General features: G+C 65.1%; 7 protein-coding genes across 7 annotated transcripts in view; 3 read left to right on the top strand and 4 right to left on the bottom strand.

The window, feature by feature from the left end:
* Positions 1-1,795, bottom strand: part of F751_2419 (Transmembrane protein 184B) — a gene marked incomplete at both ends in the record, with an annotated part of 3,255 nt that extends 1,460 nt beyond the window's left edge. The window contains 5 exons of the mRNA XM_011399287.1: positions 286-482; positions 696-1,140; positions 1,359-1,465; positions 1,567-1,608; positions 1,718-1,795. Of these exons, the coding sequence (XP_011397589.1) occupies positions 286-482; positions 696-1,140; positions 1,359-1,465; positions 1,567-1,608; positions 1,718-1,795 (869 nt within the window). The remainder of the gene's footprint in view (positions 1-285; positions 483-695; positions 1,141-1,358; positions 1,466-1,566; positions 1,609-1,717) is intronic.
* Positions 1,796-2,264: 469 nt separating this feature from the next.
* F751_2418 (Dicarboxylate transporter 1, chloroplastic) lies at positions 2,265-5,269 on the top strand (the record flags this gene model as incomplete). Its single annotated transcript, XM_011399286.1, has 9 exons — positions 2,265-2,301; positions 2,555-3,037; positions 3,195-3,359; positions 3,586-3,701; positions 3,949-4,108; positions 4,307-4,434; positions 4,554-4,740; positions 4,926-5,078; positions 5,238-5,269. The coding sequence occupies 9 exons, from the start codon at positions 2,265-2,267 to the stop codon at positions 5,267-5,269; spliced, it is 1,461 nt and encodes a 486-aa protein (XP_011397588.1).
* A 395-nt stretch (positions 5,270-5,664) lies between these two features.
* On the bottom strand, positions 5,665-7,111 carry F751_2417 (Malate dehydrogenase, mitochondrial; the record flags this gene model as incomplete). Its single annotated transcript, XM_011399285.1, has 4 exons — positions 5,665-6,225; positions 6,313-6,549; positions 6,773-6,807; positions 7,003-7,111. 4 exons carry the CDS (start codon positions 7,109-7,111, stop codon positions 5,665-5,667), a joined length of 942 nt encoding a protein of 313 aa, XP_011397587.1.
* Positions 7,112-7,553: 442 nt separating this feature from the next.
* Positions 7,554-10,806, top strand: F751_2416 (Cirhin; the record flags this gene model as incomplete). The annotated part of the gene is made up of 6 exons (XM_011399284.1): positions 7,554-7,787; positions 7,930-8,498; positions 8,659-9,549; positions 9,898-10,222; positions 10,412-10,576; positions 10,735-10,806. 6 exons carry the CDS (start codon positions 7,554-7,556, stop codon positions 10,804-10,806), a joined length of 2,256 nt encoding a protein of 751 aa, XP_011397586.1.
* Positions 10,807-11,143: 337 nt separating this feature from the next.
* On the bottom strand, positions 11,144-11,380 carry F751_2415 (hypothetical protein; the record flags this gene model as incomplete). Its single annotated transcript, XM_011399283.1, has 1 exon — positions 11,144-11,380. The coding sequence occupies one exon, from the start codon at positions 11,378-11,380 to the stop codon at positions 11,144-11,146; it is 237 nt and encodes a 78-aa protein (XP_011397585.1).
* A 3,499-nt stretch (positions 11,381-14,879) lies between these two features.
* On the top strand, positions 14,880-15,418 carry F751_2414 (hypothetical protein; the record flags this gene model as incomplete). Its single annotated transcript, XM_011399282.1, has 2 exons — positions 14,880-15,035; positions 15,242-15,418. 2 exons carry the CDS (start codon positions 14,880-14,882, stop codon positions 15,416-15,418), a joined length of 333 nt encoding a protein of 110 aa, XP_011397584.1.
* A 334-nt stretch (positions 15,419-15,752) lies between these two features.
* The window catches only part of F751_2413 (putative inactive serine/threonine-protein kinase scy1), a gene marked incomplete at both ends in the record, with an annotated part of 6,897 nt that continues 2,861 nt past the window's right edge, over positions 15,753-19,788 (bottom strand). Inside the window, 7 exons of the mRNA XM_011399281.1 lie at positions 15,753-15,992; positions 16,185-16,961; positions 18,203-18,277; positions 18,422-18,673; positions 18,846-18,932; positions 19,077-19,232; positions 19,460-19,603. Coding sequence (XP_011397583.1) covers positions 15,753-15,992; positions 16,185-16,961; positions 18,203-18,277; positions 18,422-18,673; positions 18,846-18,932; positions 19,077-19,232; positions 19,460-19,603 — 1,731 coding nt within the window. The remainder of the gene's footprint in view (positions 15,993-16,184; positions 16,962-18,202; positions 18,278-18,421; positions 18,674-18,845; positions 18,933-19,076; positions 19,233-19,459; positions 19,604-19,788) is intronic.

Genomic DNA, 19,788 nt, shown 5'->3' with positions numbered 1-19,788 from the left:
GGGAGGGAGGAGCTGGCACATGCACGGCATCCCAGGCCGGATGGAGCGAACCGAGGCTGGAGGAGCAAGGAGGGGTGCGGCTGCAGCATGGGTTGCAGTCGCATCTCAAATCCGGTGCAGGCAGCCAATGTGCTCGTCTGCACACCCGCAGCGATGATCGTCAAAGGCATGTCCCCAGAGAGTGATATCTCTGGAACATGCCGAGGATATGCGGTGCTGGCACAGCAGCTCCCCTTTTCCCCGTCCTCTCCCAAACCTTCAAAGCACACATTCCAACAACCCCACCTGATGCTGATGGCGTGCGTCACATTGCCCCCTGACAGCCCGCCCCCCGCCACAACGTAGGGGGCGTAGGGGAAGGCAAAGAGCATGCAGATGGCCGCAGGCAGCATCTCCATGCACAGCAGGAAGTTCTGGATGTTCACGCCCTCCTCCGCACTCTTCACCAGCCCCGCCGCACTGCAGATGGCGATGAAGAAGCCCTGCAAGATAGCGTGGGATGAAGGGGCAGGGTGCGCACAGTGGGTCAGGTGGATGGATGAAGGACCAGGTCCCACGTGTGCTGGAGGGAAGTGTGTATTTGTGGGTTGATCCTCAGGGCGGGAGCATCGACCTGCCCCCTCATGCTCGCCGCACCAGTTCAGCCCACCGCTTCTCCCCCCCTCCCCCCCCCCAAACCACCCGGCAGCCGCAACGTAACCCGCCTGCCAGAAGGAGAGGAAGATGACCGACTTGATGAGGATGAACTTGAGGAGGGGCCTGAAGGGCACCAGCAGCTCGTGCGTGCCCAGGTAGAAGAGGAGGAGGGCGTAGAGCGCGATGGAGTAGGTCAGGTTGTAGATCACCGTGATGTAGACGTAGCCCTGGTCCGCCGCCCAGCTCCCCTCCTTGTAATTTCCCGTGGCGTACAGGGCCACCACCAGCACCGCCAGGATGGGCTTGATGATGACGAACTGGAGCGCACCCTGCTTGGTCCAGCGCACGAAGCGCCCGTTCACTGGCAGCGGCGGCAGGCAGCAGGTCCAGGTCCACCAGCTGGGGCGCAGCATGTAGCCCGCCATCTTGGTCTCCACCGCGCCGGGACCACCGACGTAGGCCAGGCACAGCGACATGAAGTTGTAGATCACCAGAGCCTCGTAGCTGTTGTTGTTTGGTGAGGGGTAGGGGGGAAGTGCTTGGTGGGCGACGCAGGGAGGTATGACGGGACTAAGGGAAGGGGATCCAGTCACGGAAAGAAGGGAGGGGTGGGAGAATATGGGATCCTCTCACCAGGAACAACTTTCCCACGAGCACCATACACTCCCTGTACATGCTGCAGGTGGGGTAGGAGGGTCCCACCCTGGCACCCTTCTGCGCACCAGTCACGAGCGGCTGCCAGGTAAACGGCGCTGCCAGGGGCTATTAGGGAAGGCCAGGAGGCCATGGCGTAGACAGGGACCAGGAAGATGATGCGCACGATGTAGCGCTGTGGAGGTGGGTAGAGTGATGGAGCTCTTGAGCGGGCCCGGGTGACACACACGCACTGGGATTGATCAGGGGACGCTCCCACACTTCCCAGGTGCCCACCTGGAAGACTGGCTCCGAGTAATGTCGGAGGTGTTGAATTATCTGCGAGAGTGGTACAAGGTATGGATCCGTGGCTCAAGACCCTGCCACCGACCTCGATCCGTGGAGCGACCCGGGGCTGACAGCCTAGTCCATACCCACTCGATCTCACCTGGCCCAGAGATATCAAGATGGCTGAGAGGGCGAAGCATCCTGCCAAGATGTGGGCCCACTGAGTGTCGAGCAGCATGCTTGGTGGGGTCTGTCAGCCACCTCCAACCCGCTTGGCCGGTTCAAAGAGGTCAGGGTGGCACCACACGCGACATGCTCGATCCCAGCAGGACTCTGAATTTCACAGCTAGACTCGGGCGACCCTGGGATCCCACCGCTACGGCTGTGGCCCGTGACGTGATGCTTGACAACGGAGACCCACGCGCCGAAACTCGGAGCGCACTTTTTCTCATCCGGCGTGAGCCGAACGACCCGCTAACAGATGAGGGCACCTGATCCAGGTCTTGCTCCCCTCCTGCCAGCGCCAGAATCCCTTACACAAAACACAGGATCCCTAGACTACATTCAAAGCACACCATGCTTTGTCTACAGCGTCCCCCCTTGCAGTGTGCCGCTGCTCGGCACGGTTTCGTACCCACCAGGGTTCCCGGCCTTGGACATCGTGGCTGCCCCGCCCTCCCACACTTGATTGCAAGCAAACCAAAGCCATGCCACATCCGTCCTGTGCTCGGCGCTGGGCCATGCGTGCGCATCCAGGCCCAGGCAGCAGCGGCCAGCCCTGCGCCTGCCAAGCCCCCGGGTGCGCATCGATGTGGGCGTGGACAGGCGCTGGCATTGCATTGGACATGTAACCGAGCGCGCCTTCTGAGAGTATGATGCGCCAAGTGGTGATCACACATGGCCATGGTTTGGGGACGTGATGCGAGTTTCCAGGGAACCCCAATGGTGACCCGCTGAGGAGCATGCATCACCATCCCTGCTTCCCCCCCATTCACAGCCAAGAAGGCGAAGCAGGCGGACCTGAAGAAGCTGGCCATCTGCGTCGGCCTGGGCGCCGCCATCTGGGCCATCCCCGCCCCCGCCGGCGTGGGCCTGCCGGCCTGGCGCCTGCTGGGCATCTTCCTGGGCACCATTGCCGGGATCATCACGCAGCCCCTCCCCCTCGGCGCGGTGGCCATGATGGGCCTGGGCGCCGCCCAGCTCACGGGCATCCTCACCTTCCAGGCCGCCTTCAGCGCCTTTGCCAACGAGATCCCCTGGCTCATCGCCATCGCCTTCTGGCTGTCGGGTGGCTTCATCCGCTCCGGCCTGGGCGCGCGCATCGCCTACTCCATCGTGTCGGTGTTCGGCAAGACCACGCTGGGCCTGACTTACTCACTGACCCTGGCCGAGGCCCTGCTGGCGCCGGCCATCCCCTCCGTGGCGGCTCGCGCCGGGGGCCTCTTCCTGCCCCTGGCCAAGGCGCTGTGCCTGGCATGCGGTGCGTGGCATGGTGGTTTTAGTGAGCGGGAGAGCAGGGTTGATGAAGCGTGAGAGATCGCACTTGGACCGTGAGCTTGATTAACAGTATGGTCCATCAGCATGGGATCCCAACCATCTCACTCCCCACTCCCCACCCTCTTACCCCAAACTTACAGGGTCTGACCCCGCCAACGGCACCGAGGGCAAGATGGGGAGCTACCTGATGATGACGTGCTTCCTTTCCACCACCATCTCCAGCGCCATGTTCATCACGGCCATGGCGGCCAACCCTCTCGCCGTCAACCTGGCGGCGGAGACGTTGGGATACACCATCTCCTGGGGTGAGCTGGGGACAAGGGCTGCGTTTTGCTGGGATGGAAGGAGGAGCAGGGCGTCGGGCTCTCGAGAACCATCACATGGCCTGCCATGAAGCGCCGGCTCTGGGCAGTTCCCAAAGCCGCGCCGGCCCTGCGGGCCCCGCTGAAGCTGCATGGGAGCACTGGTACTCCATGCACCTTGAATCTCACCTCCCCCCTCACCCTTGCCCACCCATGCACGTCCTCGCAGGAACCTGGGCGCTGTCGGCCCTCGCCCCTGGCCTCGTGTGTCTGCTGCTCACCCCCGCCCTCATGTACGTTCTGTACCCTCCCCAGGTCAAGGACACGCCTGACGCCCCCGCCAAGGTGTGCAGGGAAGGCTCATGGGGTGGGGGGCACACCAGACTACGGCTTGATTCTCAAACGGGTCCCTTTGAATGAGTTTCTGGGACCCTGTGGCAGGAGCGCTGAAGTTCGCTCATGCTTCCAGTCTCCTCCAGCCACAAGACTTCTTACGCAAGCCCTGGACCTGCCCTGGAACCCAGCACACACCCTTCGCGTCCCCTTCTCAACCCTCCAAACCCCTTTTCCACACACACACACACACGCTCAGGCCAAGGAGGAGCTCAAGCGCCTGGGCCCAATGAGCCGCGACGAGAAGATCACGGCCTTTGCGCTGGGCCTGACGGTGTGCCTGTGGATCGGCGGGCAGTCCCTGGGGATCAACGCCGTGGCGGCCGCCCTCGCCGGCCTCTCCATCCTGCTCGTCACCAGTGAGTCTTGTTTTGTGGGAGGGGAAACAGCTGCTGGCAGCGAGGATGCCGGGATCCACTCTTGGTTTCCCCATCACCCATGCGCATGCTGGTTGTATCAACAAACGCAGGCGGGGAGGCCGCCCTCTGACACTCCGCACACCTGCTCGTACTCAAGAGTGCCCCTCCCATGCACCACCCATCCCCACCTCCCTCAAGATGTGGTGACCTGGGAGCAGTGCCTGTCTGACAACCAGGCCTGGGACACGCTCACCTGGTTTGCGGCGCTCATCGCCATGGCTGCCTACCTCAACAAGTACGGCTTCATCTCCTGGTTCTCCGACAAGGTGGGGCCGGGGATTTCTGGGTGTGGGCCCAGCGTACTATGCCGGGCGCAGGAGGGGTTGAGACCCCTCGCCTGCGTTGCCTCACCATGTTCCCCCCTACCCCCCGTCTTCCGGACTAGGTGGTGGGCATGGTGGGTGGCCTGGGCCTGAGCTGGCAGGCCGCCTTTGGCGTGGTCACCGCCCTCTACTTCTACTCGCACTACTTCTTCGCCAGCGGCGCCGCGCACATCGGCGCTATGTACACTGCCTTTGTCTCGGTGTCCATCGCCTGCGGGACGCCTGGGATCGTGGCCGCCCTGGCCCTGGGTGAGAGTGGTCGACGGCTGGGAATGGGTGCCAGGAGACTTTGCCCCCTGTGCTGGCAGGCATCCCATGGTTGGAATGCGTCTGAGGCAGGCATGTACATGCGGACCAGTATGCCCGTCAGTCGCACCTTTCCCACCTTCCTCACCAACACCGCCCTTTCTTCCCCCCCTATCGTCGCATCGCAGGCCAGCTGTCCAACGTGATGGGCTGCCTGACCACGTACGGCATCGGCTCCGCCCCACCCTACTACGGCACGGGTTATGTACCCCAGGCCAAGTGGTACCAATTTGGCTTCATCTTCTCCGTCATCTACCTTGTCGTCTGGGTCGGCGTGGGAAGTGAGTGCTGGGGAGGGAGGGCACGGTGTGAAAGTTGGACGTGGTACTGGAAAGTGATGCTGAGACGGGGGAAGTGCAAGAAGGTGTCCCAGGCACCTCTCACCTGAGCCACACTGCGCGGTACAGCTACATCCATCAATGCCGCCCTCCCCTCCGCAGGCGCTTGGTGGAAGGTGCTGGGCCTGTACTGAGCCACGAGCGCCAGCTTGTCCGAGTCCAGGGCCGCTCGACCCGCCACCGAGAAGATCTTGACGCCGCGCGGTCTGCGTTGCCCGCGTGCCCTGGCTGTTGCACGTTGTGTGATAACCCTTCACACCCATCATGTTGCCAGGAACAGCATGGGTCACAGGGCAGAGAGGCGGACAGCAATCTCTCGTTTTCTCATGGCAGCCAGTTTGACTACAATCCCCTCCTCCAGATCTCTTCTCAAGACCAGGGACTGTTACACCTAAAGTAGCAGCAGACTACACAGAAGGGGCACGCCACCGCGTGGCCTGGGCCAGGTTTGGGCACCGTGTCGTTGCCGAGACCCAGCCACGGGTCGACGCCGCGGAGGGCATGCGCCGCTCACGCGCATCGCCTGCGCTCACGCCTCCTGCATGAACTTCACGCCCTTGTCGATGGAGGCCTGGAGCTCCGGCACCAGGGACTTCAGCCCCGCGCGCTCATAGTCGTTGAGCTCGCCCAGACCATAAACCTCCTCCACGCCGGCGCGGCCCAGGCGGACCTTGGACGCAAAGAAGGGCAGGTCGGTGACAGTGGACTCCACATACGCACACTCCACGACATCGGAGTCGCCGTTAAGGCCGCGCAGGCATGCATCGGCCATGAGCGCGCCAGCGTAAGCCATGGACAGCGTCGCGGAGCCCTTCCCCGCCTTGGCCTGGACCACCTCGGTGCCGCCCTCCTGCGTGCGCTTGGTCAGCGCGTCGATGTCGGCGGGGGACAGGTCCACGTTGGGCGTGGGCACAGTCTGGGAGAAGAGGGGGAGGATGGTGATGCCCGCGTGCCCGCCCACCACGGGCACGTCCACCTTGCCCACGTCGACGCCCGCCTTCTCGGCGTAGAAGGTCTTGGCGCGGACCACGTCCAGCGTGGTCACGCCCAGCACCTTGCGCTTGTCGTACACGCCCGCGGCCTTCAGCACCTCCGCAGCGATGGGGACGGTGGAGTTGACGGGGTTGGAGATGATGTTCAGGATGGCGCCGGGGGCGTGGCGCGCCGCCGCCTCCACCAAAGCACGAACGATGCCGGCGTTGATCTTGAACAGGTCGTCGCGGGTCATGCCGGGCTTGCGCGGCACGCCGGCGGGGATGACGATCACGTCCGCGCCCTTCAGCGCCTCCCCCAGCTGATCCTCGCCTGCGTACCCCTTCACGCGGCCCTTGGAGTTGATGTGCGAGATGTCGGCCGCCACGCCGGGCGTGCCCGCAATATCGTACAGCGCCAGCTCTGTCACGTAGGGGTTCAGCTGTTTGGAGGGAAGAAGGGGCGGCATGGGTCAAGCACGGCAGGGAGGGCTGGCTGCACCAGGGTCGGAGTCCACAGGCCACAGCACATGGTGGCAGCTAAGACACTCACCACACAGCAACACAAAGGGAATACATTGAACCAGGACGGTTGCAACCCCAGACGACACATTCAGCCAGTCACTCCCAGATTATTCCAGCGCACAATCCATGCTCGAGCCCCACCTTGAGGAGGAGGGACAGAGGCTGCCCGATACCACCTGCGGATTACGTGAGGGGTGCGTGCGGGGTGAGGGCCGGCCGTGGTCGGGGATCTGGGGTGTGGAGCATCGCACATGCATCCAATGGTCTAAGAAGCGAGACTAGATCAACCCTAGCAGGGCAGGAGCAAGGAGCACGTGGAGTGCGTGGGGCATCTCCGCAATCACATAGGGAGTGGGAGCACGGGGACGTACCAGCGGCGCCGAGCACGGCGACCTTGCGATCGGGAAAGGAGGCAGAGGCATAGCCACGGGTGGCCGATGCCCGCAGGAGATCCCTGCTTGCGCGGAACAGGCTGTTCATGCTGCAAGTCAATACAGACCCTGCTGTTGAAGCGCGCCCGGCGAGGACCGTAAGTGCCCTCTCAAAATATCCCGCAAAATCGAATTGGAATGAGCAGGGGGTGAATACATGGCCCACGGCAGGGCTTGTAGTCGCGCCAACCCGTGCTCGTCGGGGGAGGGAGCGTGGTCGGTGCTCCCACCCTGCGCATGATGGGTGTTTCCGGGGTCAATGCGGCTCACGTGGCTCCAGCTCAGGGTGCGCGCAATGCTGGGACTCGTTTGCCCTCCCCTCTGCGTCGTTTCGAATCGTGGAACGAATGCGTTTACATAATTTGGATTAGCTGTATCCACAGTACAGTGCAGGAAGCAGTACTTCTGCGCGACTTTGACCCCCTTGCACGCTGTAAGGATGCAGGCGCGCCAGTAGCCTCCCACCCGGCGCTCGCCTCGCACCTCCCGGCATGGCGCCCCCCACCACACCCCGGGAGAGGAGGAAACGAAAGTCCAATGCCTCCGAGTCCAGTGCTGCCGTCACGCCCCATGCATACGTTGCCCTGCACAAGTCCCGACTGGCGGACTGGCGCCCCAGCCCCATCTCTCACCTGGCAGCCAGCCGGGACGGCAGCCTGGGCGTGGCCGTGCGGGAGGACGGGGACGTGGAGTTCTATGACCTCAACGGCCCCCACCTCATTCACGTAGGCGTACACTTGTGGGGGTTTCCCATGCATCCAAAACAACGGTGCCGCTGGTGCCCCACCCCGTCTCGAGCCGTGTGCCTGCCCCAGCCATCGCGCCTCCCACCTTCCTCCCACCTCCCCTCCCTCACGTCCTGCACAGTGCATCCCCGGCGAGGCGGCCTCGGCCCTGACCTGCTCGGCCATAGTGGAGACCGGCGAGGCTCGCCAGGACCCCCGCGTCTTCGTCTCCGGCTTCTCCGGCATGATCTCCGAAGTAGACGGCGCCTCCGCCCTCCCGCTGGCCACCGACGACTCCTACGGCGGCGCGGTCTGGGCGCTGGCCCCCGCCCCGCCCCGCCCCGCCGCCGAGGGCCTCGCGCGCCTGGCGGCCGCCTGCGAGGACGGCGCGGTGCGCCTGTTCAGCGTGACCCCCGGCGTCCCCGGCGCGGCCTACGACCGCGCCTTCCCCGCCGCGGCCGGCCGCGTGGTGGCCCTGGCCTGGCACCCCTCCGGCGCCAGCCTGGCGGCCGCGGGCGTGGACGGCGCGGTGCACCTGCGGGAGGCGGCCACTGGGCGCGAGCTGCTGCGCATCTCCCTGCGCACCGCCGGCGCGGCGGCCGACCTCGTCATCTGGGCCCTGCTCTTCCTGCCCGACGGCACGCTGGTAGTGGGCGACTCCTCGGGCCAGGTCTCCTTCTGGGAGGGCACCCACGGCACCCGCCTGGCCAGGTGAGGGGCGAATCTGCATTGTGCCTAGCGGTCCCGAACATTGCATGCCGACGCAGCATTCCTCTCATTACTTCACTTCAGCCCTCCGGTATCAGCCGTGCCTCCCCCCGCTCGGCGCGGACCCTATCTTGACGCCCCCGCTCCCATGCTCCGTGCGCAGCTTCACGCAGCACAGCGCCGACGTGCTGGCGCTGGCCGCTTCCCCCACCGGCGACCGCGTGTGGGCGGCGGGAGTGGACCCCGCCCTGGCTCTCTTCGCGCGCGGCGCCGACGGGCGCTGGGCCTTCCTCTCCGCCAAGCGCCCGCACAGCCACGACGTGCGCGCGCTGGCGCTGGCGGCCGGCCCCGGCCAGGCCCGGGAGGGCGGCATCCTGCTGTCCGGCGGCAACGACGCGGTGCTGCTGGCACACTCCGCGCCGCGCTTCCTCAAGCAGCACCCCGCACCGGTGCAGCACGCGCCGCAGCGTCCGGCCGTGGCCACCAGCCCCGCCGCCGCCCCCGGCGCCGCCGCCGTCGCCGCCACCCCCCCTGCGGCAGCGCTGGCGGTGTGCGCGCTGCGCGGCGACCTCGACCTCTGGGCCCTGCCCCGGGCCGCGCCCGACGCAGATCCCGGCCTCGCCCCCGGCCCGGAGCGTCTGGCCAGCATCAGCACGCCGGCAGGGCGCCACGTGCGCGCTGCCGCGCTCTCCTCCGACGGCGCGCTGCTGGCCTTCTCGGATGCGCAGCGGACCGTATGCCTGCGCGTGGGCAGCGCTGCACCAGGGCCCGAGGCCGCCGCGCCGCGCGCGGGCTTTGCCCCCATCCCCCTGCCCGCGGCGCTGCCCGCCGCGCACCTGCTGGCCTTTGTCCCCGGCACCGCCACGTTGGCCAGCGTGAGCCTGGACGGCAGCCTGCACCTCGTCGATCTGGCGTCGACCCCGTCGGCAGTCCGCGCCGTGCGCGCCGTGCACGATCTCCGCCACCGCCCCTGGTCCATGCGCGAGCGCCAGCTGAGCGCGGCCCGGGCTCTGGAGCCGGTGGCGCAACACCTGGTCGCCAGCCCCGACGGGAGGTGCGAGAGCGTTTTATTGAGCCGGAGGGGGTGGGTGGCACGCAGAGCCTGCCTGGGGCGGGTCCAGGGAGGTTGGGGCGAACGCTGTCCTGGATGAAAGAGGGCAAATCCGGTGGGGAGGGACGACCAGATGTTGCAGGCAGCTCGTGCACCGACTGTTGGGAGGATGGGACACTGCACCAACCTGCCAGGCGGGAGGGCGAGGTGCCACCCTCTCCTGCGTGTTGGGCTGGACGCGACACCTGATACCTGCAGCTGGACTGTCGCCGCCCGTCGCCATGTCGCCCACACCCTGCGGCCGCCAGCCTTCCATGGCCCCCCCCAACCCACCCCTCTAACTCCCGGCAGGTTCCTGGCGCTCACCTTCCGGCGGCGCATCCAGCTGATCAACGTGGCGCGCGGCGAGCTGGTGGCGCCGGCCCCCGTCTCGTCGGGCGAGGCCGGCGCGCCGATCGTGGGCCTCGCCTTCTCCTGCGACTCCTCCACCCTGCTCAGCCTCACGCTGAGCGGCGAGGTGTGCATGCACAGCGTGCCCGGCGGGGAGGTCGTCCCGGGGGAGGAGCACGGCAGGAAGGCGCTGAAGGCGGCGCTGCAGCAGCTGGGGGGTGGCTTGCAGGGCGTGTCTGCCCACCCCACCCTGCCCTCCGTCTTCCTCCTGCACTCCAGCACCGGGGTGAGCCGGCGTGTGTTGGTGGTGGGGAAGTGATCATGATTGCTGGTGGCCAGTGCATGGGGCAACGGGATGCATGCCCACTCCTTCCCGAAAGTTCCTGGGGCTGGACTCTTTCCGTGCGCTCACAGCACACCCACCGTCACCTCGTGATCTCCGGCCACATTCCGCCCCCCACCACGATACCCCAAGGTGTGCGTGCTGGACCCGCGCAAGCCCCCGACCCCGGAGCCCAAGCGCTGGAGGCGCGCGCCAGGGCCCCCACCCCCCCGCCCTCCAGGGTCAAACCATCGCCTGCTGCAGAGCAGCGACATCCTCCTGGACTTGATCTTTGTTTCGCCCTCTGACCTCCTCGTGGTGAGTACGGAGGGTGGGTGGGTATCTGAACATGCAGCGTGTGGTAGCCTGATACAGAGCACGTCAGCCTGGGTGGCAGGATGCCGCAGCGGCTGTGCCAGGGAGCTGGCCTCCTCCCACCCCGTCCTCACAGCACTTGCTCGTTCCTCGTCCCACAGGTCGAGCAGTCCTGGTCGGAGGCGCGGCGCAGCATGCCAGCACCCCTTCACAGACACCGGTACGGGTCCTGAACCGTGCTGCAGCCCCATGTAACAACAATGCCCCTCGTGACAGGGAGGAGGATGAGTGATAGGCGATGGAGAGGGCATGCCAGCTGTTTGGCATGCGAGTGTGGTGGAGGGAGCGCACCTCCACATGCCGTCACGGACGTGAGCACTTGCAGGCCAGAAATAAGACCTGTGCAGGAAGGATGCATTCCATGGCCCTTGCACAAGGCAACCAAGGCACCGCAATGACCAGTGAGCCTGTCTCGCAACGCGTGCCATCGTCCGGCGACACTTCAGGAGCTGTTGCTTTAAATTCTGCTCAGGGCGCAAACAAATTCGCTCACGTGCGACCGGAAGCCGGTTACCAGGCCAGCCAAGCCAGACTGACATCATCCCTGGCCACCAAGAGTACTTGCCAAGCTCGGTTCACCCACAATTTATATTCAGCAGAGTAAAGAAAATCGCTCGCACCGTGCTGGGTACCTCGAGCTTGAAACGCGCCGCACAGGGGCTGGTACACGGCCCCTGCAGCCATGGTCTGTCCCATGCGGGTCGTCCTCGCCGCGGTGTCTGCCCTGCTGGCGGGATCCATCTTCATAGTCGCATTCTCGCGCACCTCGGAGCGGCGGAAGGCCAGAGAGTCTCAGGAGGAGGATGAGGTGTGTCCCATCCGGGGCGTGCGCCGGACACGGGAGTGTCAGGGTTGTTCATCCCTCTGGTTTCCCTTTGACTCACGTCCCTCTCCTTGCACCGCAGGAGGATCGGCACTGGTCGATGCACGTCCTCGACATGTTTACAGGCCGATACTTGCTGCAACAATGCAGGACTGCCTTGAGAGGCACCAGCTCCGCGGCGACAAGACTCCATCGATGACTGCAAGCTGAATGCCGCCATGTACATGTATTTTCCATGGTACACCTTTCTGCCTTGCTACTTGTCCTTATTCGCTGCGCCTCTGTACAGACTCAACGCGGCAATGGAGATTAAGCATATGCCAAGTGGGGTTTCTACATGTTCCAAGTGCTATATTTACCTGTCCCCGCACCATGCTGCAGCGGTTTGGGTACATTCAACGTCGTTCAAGGGGAGGCGGGCATCAGGGGCGCTGCGATCGTTCGCTCGTGACTCCCAGTGCCATGTTTGGGATCTGCGGGGCGTGGCATGCGAGGCTCGAGTGGTGGGCTGGCATGGTGGCCTCCCAGACGCCGGGCTGCGCCTCAGCCCCCGCCCCAACCCACACCTCGTGCCAATGGCTTCCCTGCGCCACGAGAGCAAGGGGTACACAGGCATGTTCCTCCCCTGCCGCACCTCGAACCCCGCCTCGTCGACGGACGAGGGATTTTCCACGATCACCGCCTGAGTGCGTGGCGCCGACGGCTCCGGCGCGCCGGGGACCGGGGTCACGTGGTTGCACACCGCGCACTTCACGGAGCAAGCGCCGTACGCGTACGACAGGGTTATCTGGCACCCCCCGCCACACGATGTGGCCCAGCAGGTTGGCCTGTGATACATAAGGATGTGTGTGTGTGTGTGTGTGTGTGTGTGAAGATGTAGGTCCCCAGCTGCACTGAGAGGAAAAGGGCCTGCCGGCATGCCAGGGCGCAGGACCCTGGAAGCGACCATTGGCGCAGCGAGGGCCGGGGCAGGGCACAGGTGGGACCCTGGCCGACCCGTGAGAACCCGTCTCCCTAGACCACACAGGCAAACCCCCCTGGTGCCGCCGGTCCCGGCCCCACCTGCGCGGCGTCGTTGAGCGTGCCGCACATGGCGCAGTGCACATGTGAGGCGCCCCGCGGGTAGGTCAGCGTCACCCGGCACCGCGGGTTGGTGCACGTGAGCTGCGCCATGTCCTGCGCGGCCTGCGGCGCGGAGCTGGGCCCGGCCGCCGGCTGGGGCTGGCGCGGGACCTCGGTGATGTGGTGGCAGCACGCACAGCGCACATGTTGAGCGCCCTGCGTGGGCAATGGGCGGAGTCACGCATTCAGGTGCTGTGTTGCAAGCATGGCAGCACTGGGCTTCGCGGCCAGGGCATGCTGCACGCTTGCCTGGGGGTAGGTCAGCAGGGTGCGGCACCACGAACAGACCAGTTGGGGTGCCCCTGCGCCAAGGAGGGTGGATTGAGTGCTTGGCGAGCCGTCGCTGCACGCCTGGAGCCAGCCCCAGCCGGTTCCTGGCACCGCGGAGGCATGGCCGCGCATCCCAGTCGTGCTGGTCACCTGGAGGTCTGTACCCAGACTGCATGCGAGACGGAGCGGTATCCCTGCGAGGCTCCCTCCGATACTTCAGGCCAAAGTGTGACAAGCGCAGGGGATGGCGAGATGCCTCGGGGCTGAGGGCGACTGTCTGTTCAGCTCGTCACAGGGTGATCCTCGAGACAGTGCCGGAGGGGGAAGCTTGCCATTGTATCCCATGCGCTGTGGGTCTCCAAGATTTTATATATCTTTTGGTCGGGAGTATTATTAGTGTCAATGGCCTCGCGTGGGGAACCCTTGCATTATCTAACTCTCAAGCGCGTTCTGCGGGAGACCTAAACACTCGACACTGAACCTCCCCTCTAGATAAGATACACCCCTACGTGACAGCACCCCCACTGAAGTCAATCCAACCGAGGCCGAGCTCTCTGATTCTGTCATCCTTTGTCTAGGAAACTACTTTCTGGCTAAAGTTTCTGAATCGGTTCAATTCTTCGCTGATTTGAAAAGGGTCACAACCATCCAATCAGGTTAATATCTTGCCTCCCAAATCTCTTCACAAGATCCGATTGTGCGACTCAGATGTTTCCCACGTAAAGGGGGCCCCGTCGAACTCCTGTTATATTCCCTGTGAAAAGTTGTACCTTGAGATTTATTAAGGACGCTGGCACTAGGAATTCTGGGCTGCAAGCCTGTATAGAATGCTGGAGGTGCCAGGCACTGATCAGGGGCTATGCAATCTTCCTGGCGTCCAAGAAGTGCTCGAGTCAAATCGTAGCGCCGTCCTGCCTCATACAGCTCAATATGGTTATTAGGAGGGTGAATCACAGCAAGTTTACATAATAGTGCTCCTGTGCCCTCAGTCGGCAGTTTATGCTCAGCCAAGGCAGTGTTCATGTCCGATCTGCTTTCAGATCCACTGCAGGGCATGCGCCGCACGGACATGCAAAACATACATGAGGTGCGCAGTAACGGGTCCGTGGAAAGCCTTACCCTGTCCATGCGGACATGAAATTTCAAAAACAAGATGCCAAAGCGCAAGGCTCCGCCAACCGACGAGGCAGATAAGGCATCGCGAGCTGTGAAGGCAAGTGTCGGAAACCAGGGCATGTGGCTGCTCATGGGACCGACATGATGCTGACGAAATTCCCATGCCTCGCTGCAGTCAGAGGCTGAATCTGACGATCACACGGAGGACGTCGACCCAAAGGAAGCTGATGCTCACAAGGCCTCCCCGAGCAACAAGGTGAGATCTTGTGCATGCCCAACTATGTCAGGGAAGGCTTTTAAGAGAGGAATTCCATTTGAGCCATGCAGGATGTCTGCTGAGTGATCCTGCAGATCCTAGCAGGGTATTACCACAGAACAATGTCCACCACCAGGAGACTCATGCATGCCCACTGCAGGCCGAGACTACGTCTCCTGCAAAGAGTGAGGATGGAGTGGGGGACACCAGGAGGGCTCTATCACAGGATCATGAGAAAGGCAGGTCATGCAAGATTAAATTTAGGACGAGGGCAGGAGCATTCTGGTCGGATGTCAGAGCATTGCTACTCGCTCATGCCCCAGAATCACACATCCACTCTGCAGCAGTGAGCTCCAGACCTCCTCTGAAAATTAATCGGGCCCCAGTCCTCACCTTGTGGGCGGCTGTGGTGGCAGAGAAGCAGGGATTTCATTGGGACGAGGCAGTGACGATCGGCAAGTGAGTTTGAGAAAGAGGCTGTTGCTCACGCTGGAGTGTACATTTGTCCGCACCTGGAGGCTCATGATGACAACCCGCCCAATCATGCCAGGTACATAGCGGGAGTGCTGGCTCACAGCAAGGGGAAGAGCCTGGGCTTGTACCACGACTCTCCTGTGACCGAGGAGGACAGGGAGGCGAGGAGGGAGCGAGACAGGAACATGGGTGTGGAGCATGTCGACGCCTTTGGCATGTCCATCCCTGTGAGGAAGAAGGGTCGGCACCACCTCGCCTTCAGTCAGGGCAGCACCCTCGCGCCGGCCTCCGCAAAGACCTACCTGAGCCACGCCTTTAAGGACCACCTGGAGGATGTCAAGGTGAGGATGCTGACCTGGCGCAGGGCCTGGCGTGTAGGGGTTGGTTGCTGCCCTGGATGGACCCTTGAGGATGAGTTGTGGTGGTGTCCAAAGCATGTGATCGAAGTTGTGCAGACTGAGGCCAAGCAGAGCATGTACATTGGATGAAGAAGGATACGTTGCAGCAATGTTGGTACCCTCCTTTTCCACCTCCTTTGCCCTCACAGGACGCAATGGCCCGCCTGGCGTCAGCCGTGCCAGAAGCCGAGCTGGGCAAGGCGTGCTACCCCCTGTACGAACACTTCCGCCCCGCATGGAAAGGGTGGGGCCAGAGCGCGGAGCTGGACATCGACGGCATCTGCCAGCTGGCGCACGGCGGCGCCTGGAAGGAATACGCCCCTTGACGCAGCATCCTCCTGTTTGAATTCATTCGAGGGATCCTCCTTGCGAACGCGTTTGTCCCAGACCAGCTGCTCCTGTAGCTTATCTTACACTGCAGCAACGTCCGCGTGGCACGGCCGTACTGTGTCAAGGTCATCATTGCCTCCACCCCAATAAGGGGAGCTGTTGTACACAAGCATGTATGGAAGTGCACCGGCGCTTGGTGTGCAGCGGCTGGTTGGGGTCAGCACCGCCACGCACCAAGGACAGGCCCCAGGGGCAAAGGGCTCGGAGCGGCGGGGCCCAGGCACTGTGCAGGCACCCGTCGGGCCACCCTTCAAATCACAGTCCCCAGGGTCAATAGCCCCCACCCTGGCGTGGGGCCTCCTCCATGAACTGCACGCAGGACACCTGCTCGCAGGCCCCCCCCACTAGGGGGTCGAACGCCAGGTTGTAGAAGAGGCCCGAGGAGGAGAGCAGGAGCAGGGTCCCCGGCTCCTGCCCAAACCCCACTACGGTCGGCGCGCCGTCGGGGAGGTGGAACTGGGCAAAGGAGCGCTCCGAGGAGAAGTAGCCCGCGGCGAGGGGCAGGTACGACTGATGGCGGAGGGGTGGGCAGGGGTGTGGGTTGCACCCAGTTGGCAGCGAGGCACAGGGCAGCACGTACATTGTCGAGCCCTGCGCCGGCATGAGGAGCCACAGGAATGCAGCCCAGGGCATTTGCGTGCGCAAGTCCCACCAGGACCCCAGGCCCAGACTTTGAGTCACTTCACCCAGCCCCCGACTCACGCTGACAAAGGCGAGCTTGGAGGTGGGGTTGGCCCTCCCCTCCGGCTGCTGCTGCTGCTGCGCGCCGCCACCGCCATCGGCCCGGTCCCCCGCCGGCCCCACGCCCTGCCCCCGCCGCAGGGAGAAGACGTGCGCGGTGCCGCGGTCGCTGGTGACCGCCAGCCACTCCGGGGGCGTGGCGGCCAGCGCCCCCCTCCCCCCGCTGAAGGCCAGGGAGTGGATGCGCGCGGCGTCGGTGCCGCGGCGTAGCTCCTGCAGCCGCGTGCCGTCGGCGGTGCTCCAGACGCGGAGCAGCGTGCCGCGCTCCGAGGCGGTGGCCAGGTGCTTGCCCGAGGGTGTGAGGCACAGCGCGCCCAGCGCGCCAGAGTGCGCCTGGACGAAGCGCGTGCGCCGCGTCGCGTACGCCTCCAGCCGCACCTGCCCGCTGTGCAGCCCGGGGCAGGCCAGCAGCGCGGCGTCGGGGCCGGTGGACAGCGCCAGCAGGCCCGCCGCGTTGGCCGCGGTCTCCACGCTGGCGGTCAGGCGCAGGTCGGAGAAGGCGTAGACCAGGACCTTGTGCTCCAGGGCCACGGCCAGCAGGTCACGGCGCAGGGCCACGCGACGCACGCGCGAGCGGAAGGAGAGCTCGCCGATGCAGCGCCCCTGGTGGTCGTCCCACAGCATCACCTTGTTGGGCGGGTAGCGGGGCAGGGGGCCGCCCCCCACCAGGGCCAGGATGTTGCTGCGGAACAGCATCTCCACGATGCCGATGCCGCCGTTGGAGAACTCCCGCCGGAACTGCGCGGGCGTGGCGGACGTTCATCGTGGGTTGGTGGGGCGAGTGCGGGGCTGTGCGACTTGTGTCTGTCCAAGACGAGGCCTTCAGGTAGAGGTGAGCATGCCACCGGCAATGCAGCTTTGGGATGGAACGAGTTGCAGAGTGGGAGGACGGAGCACGATGCCACCTGCCCCTCCTGGCAGGCACCATGTCCTTGCATCCTGTGTGCACCCTCCCCATTCCCCCCTTCAGAATCCTGGCCGGCATGGACGCGGCCCCAGAAGGAAGAGCACCCACGAACGCTGTCCCTAAAGGCTGCCGGCCCAGGCCGAGCATCCCGGCGCACCGTCTCCTTGAAGGGTTCGCAGTTGTGCACCCGGAAGCCGTTGCTGGTGCCCACCGCGAAACAACCCTGATCCTGGTTGAAGGACAGGTGCAGCAGCTCGTGTGCAAATTTCTTCTTCTCCGGGGATTTTGCCATGCTGAGGGCCGGGGGCCGGGCCCCGGGGGCGGTGCCCTGCAACGCCCGAGGGCAGGGCGGGTGGTCGGGCCTCCGAAAGTCGAGGTGGGGGAGGGTGGGGCGGTTGTGGGCCTCGCTCCAAGTCCGAACAGGAGTCTCGGAGGTTTCAAGAGTTAACGGCGCCTCGAGGGCTCAGAGTGCGGCGATTGTGGAGCGAGTCTTGCCGCATGGTGGATTATGTCGGAACCACCACCCGCGTGGCCGGATGGCTCAGGAGGACCCATGCCCCTGCACAGAACCCTGGCGACAGGACATCACCCAATCATCCCCTGCTCCTCTCATCGCCAAGTTCGGGTTTCAACACCGCCATGCAGAGCTTCACCACTCGTCAAAGTCGGCGGGCTTGGCGTCAGAGGCCAGCTTGGACACCCCCAGCTTCATGCCTCCCCCCGCCCCCGACCTGCGTGGCGCCGCAGCCGCCGTCCCCGCTGCCCTCCGGGGCGCGAGCGCGGCGCGCGGCCGGGGCGCGGCCCCCGCGGCAGGCTGGTCGAACCAGTCGTCGCCGCTGGAGGGGGCCGGGGCCGCCACGTGGCTCGGCGGACCCCTCGGCTTTGCCTGCACGGGCGCGCGCGGCGCGGGGCGCAGGCTGGCGCTGGCGAGCCGTCGCCGGGCCGCCAGCTCCTCCTCTGCACCGGGCAGGTCGCGGCGGTGAGCGCCAGTCCCTGGTGATGCGAGCGCCAGGCAGCCAACCTGGAACGCAGAAGCGGCCAAACTCCCCCTTCCGCCCCCCAACAGACACACACTTTTGCGCCACCCACCATGCTCCGCCAGGCCGTCGGCGTCGTCCTCGTCCCAGCCCTCGTCTGCTCCCAGCGGCTGCTGAGATCTTGCGGAGGCCAAGGTGTCGGGCGGCGAGGGGGGCGCTGCCGAGCTTCGCGGCCGCTCGGATGGCGTGGGGCCCGCCGGCGCGGCGCGCGCCCCGGCCCCACTTCCCGATCCACCCGCCGCCGGGCCTCCCACTTGGCCCGATCCACCCGCCGCGGTGGGGACAGGGGACGCTGCGCCGGCCCTGGCCAGGCCCAGGCTGGAGGCGGCCCAGCCCAGGGAAGTCATCAGGCCCCCGCCGGCCGTGGCGCTGCCGGCGCCGGAGGAGGAGGCGGTGGGGCCGCCGCCGGTCGCCGTGCTGGCCTCCGCTCGGGCCGTCAGATCCTGCTGGTGGGCCTTGAGCACCGCAGAAAAGTGCTCCAGGCAGTCCAGGGCCGAGGCACGAACCTATTGGTGGTGGGAGGGGTTTGATGGAAAGGGGGACTTGCGGGGGGGGGTGAGAAAAGGTATGTTTCAGAGAAAGGGCCGGGCGCTTGTCAGACCCCCCGTTGCGGCATGGGGGAACAAGCGGCTGTTGGAATGCCTTTCCTCGCCCTCCCCCTCCACGCGCCTCGGCCACGGGGTCGATGCACAAGGCGCCAATGGCGGGCAGGATCCTGGTGGCCGCGTCCTCCGGCGAGTGGAACTTGGCCGTGGCGATGATGGCCTGGGGGGATTGCGGAGGAGTGGGTGGGTCAGGGCTGCGCTGTGGTAGGGCATCCGCAGGCTGACATGCCCTGCCCGACTCCTCTGCACTGCCTCCCCCCTCCATACCTACATTCCACACGGCTCCCATCCACCTTCTCCTCACCCTGAGCCCTGCCGCACGGGCAGGCGGGAACCCGTCCCGCAGCGCGCGCGTGAAGGCGTTGAGCAGCACCTTGCGGCACGTCGCCTCGGACAGGTGAGTGGCCAGCGTGCCCAGCAGGACCGTGGTGTTGGCCCGGATGGAGGGCTCCTCGTCCACCTGGAAGGGACGGACAAAACAGGTGGGGAGGGGTGAGAGATGGCAGGGGTGTGGGCGGGAAGGGTTACCAGGGCAGGGGAGTGGGTTGGGGGCGAGACATTGCAGAGGGCCGATGCGGGTCGAGGAACTCAAGACCCTGACGATGTGCCACTGGGCGGGACCCCTGATCATCACCAACGCGCGATGCTCGCCTCCCGCCCTTTCCACCCCACACCGAGACACCCCACCTGCAGCTTGGCCAGGTGCTTGAGCAGGACCTGGTTGAGCGTCTTCTGGCTCAGCTTGGGCCCCAGGATAACCATGCTCTTCAGCGTCAGCTCCCGCAGGTAGGGGTTGCCGTCGGTGAACCCCGTCGCCACGTGGCTGAAGATCTGTGGATTGGGGTATTCAAGTGCTGAGGTCAGTGAGTGAGAGGGTGTGGTGGACTAGTAGGGGAAACAGTGATTGTGGGGTGGTGGAGCGGCGTCCAGCGTCGGAATCAATGTATTCGTCGCATTCCCATCGCAAGACTCGTGCAGCCTACACCCCCCTGGCCTGCACCACTACACTCTCCGCC

The sequence above is a fragment of the Auxenochlorella protothecoides genome, assembly GCF_000733215.1.
Source record: "Auxenochlorella protothecoides strain 0710 unplaced genomic scaffold scaffold22, whole genome shotgun sequence".
In the NCBI taxonomy this organism is placed as follows: Eukaryota; Viridiplantae; Chlorophyta; class Trebouxiophyceae; order Chlorellales; family Chlorellaceae; genus Auxenochlorella; species Auxenochlorella protothecoides.
The sequence above is the reverse complement of the archived record's forward strand: the minus strand, read 5'-3'. Positions and strand labels throughout refer to the sequence as shown.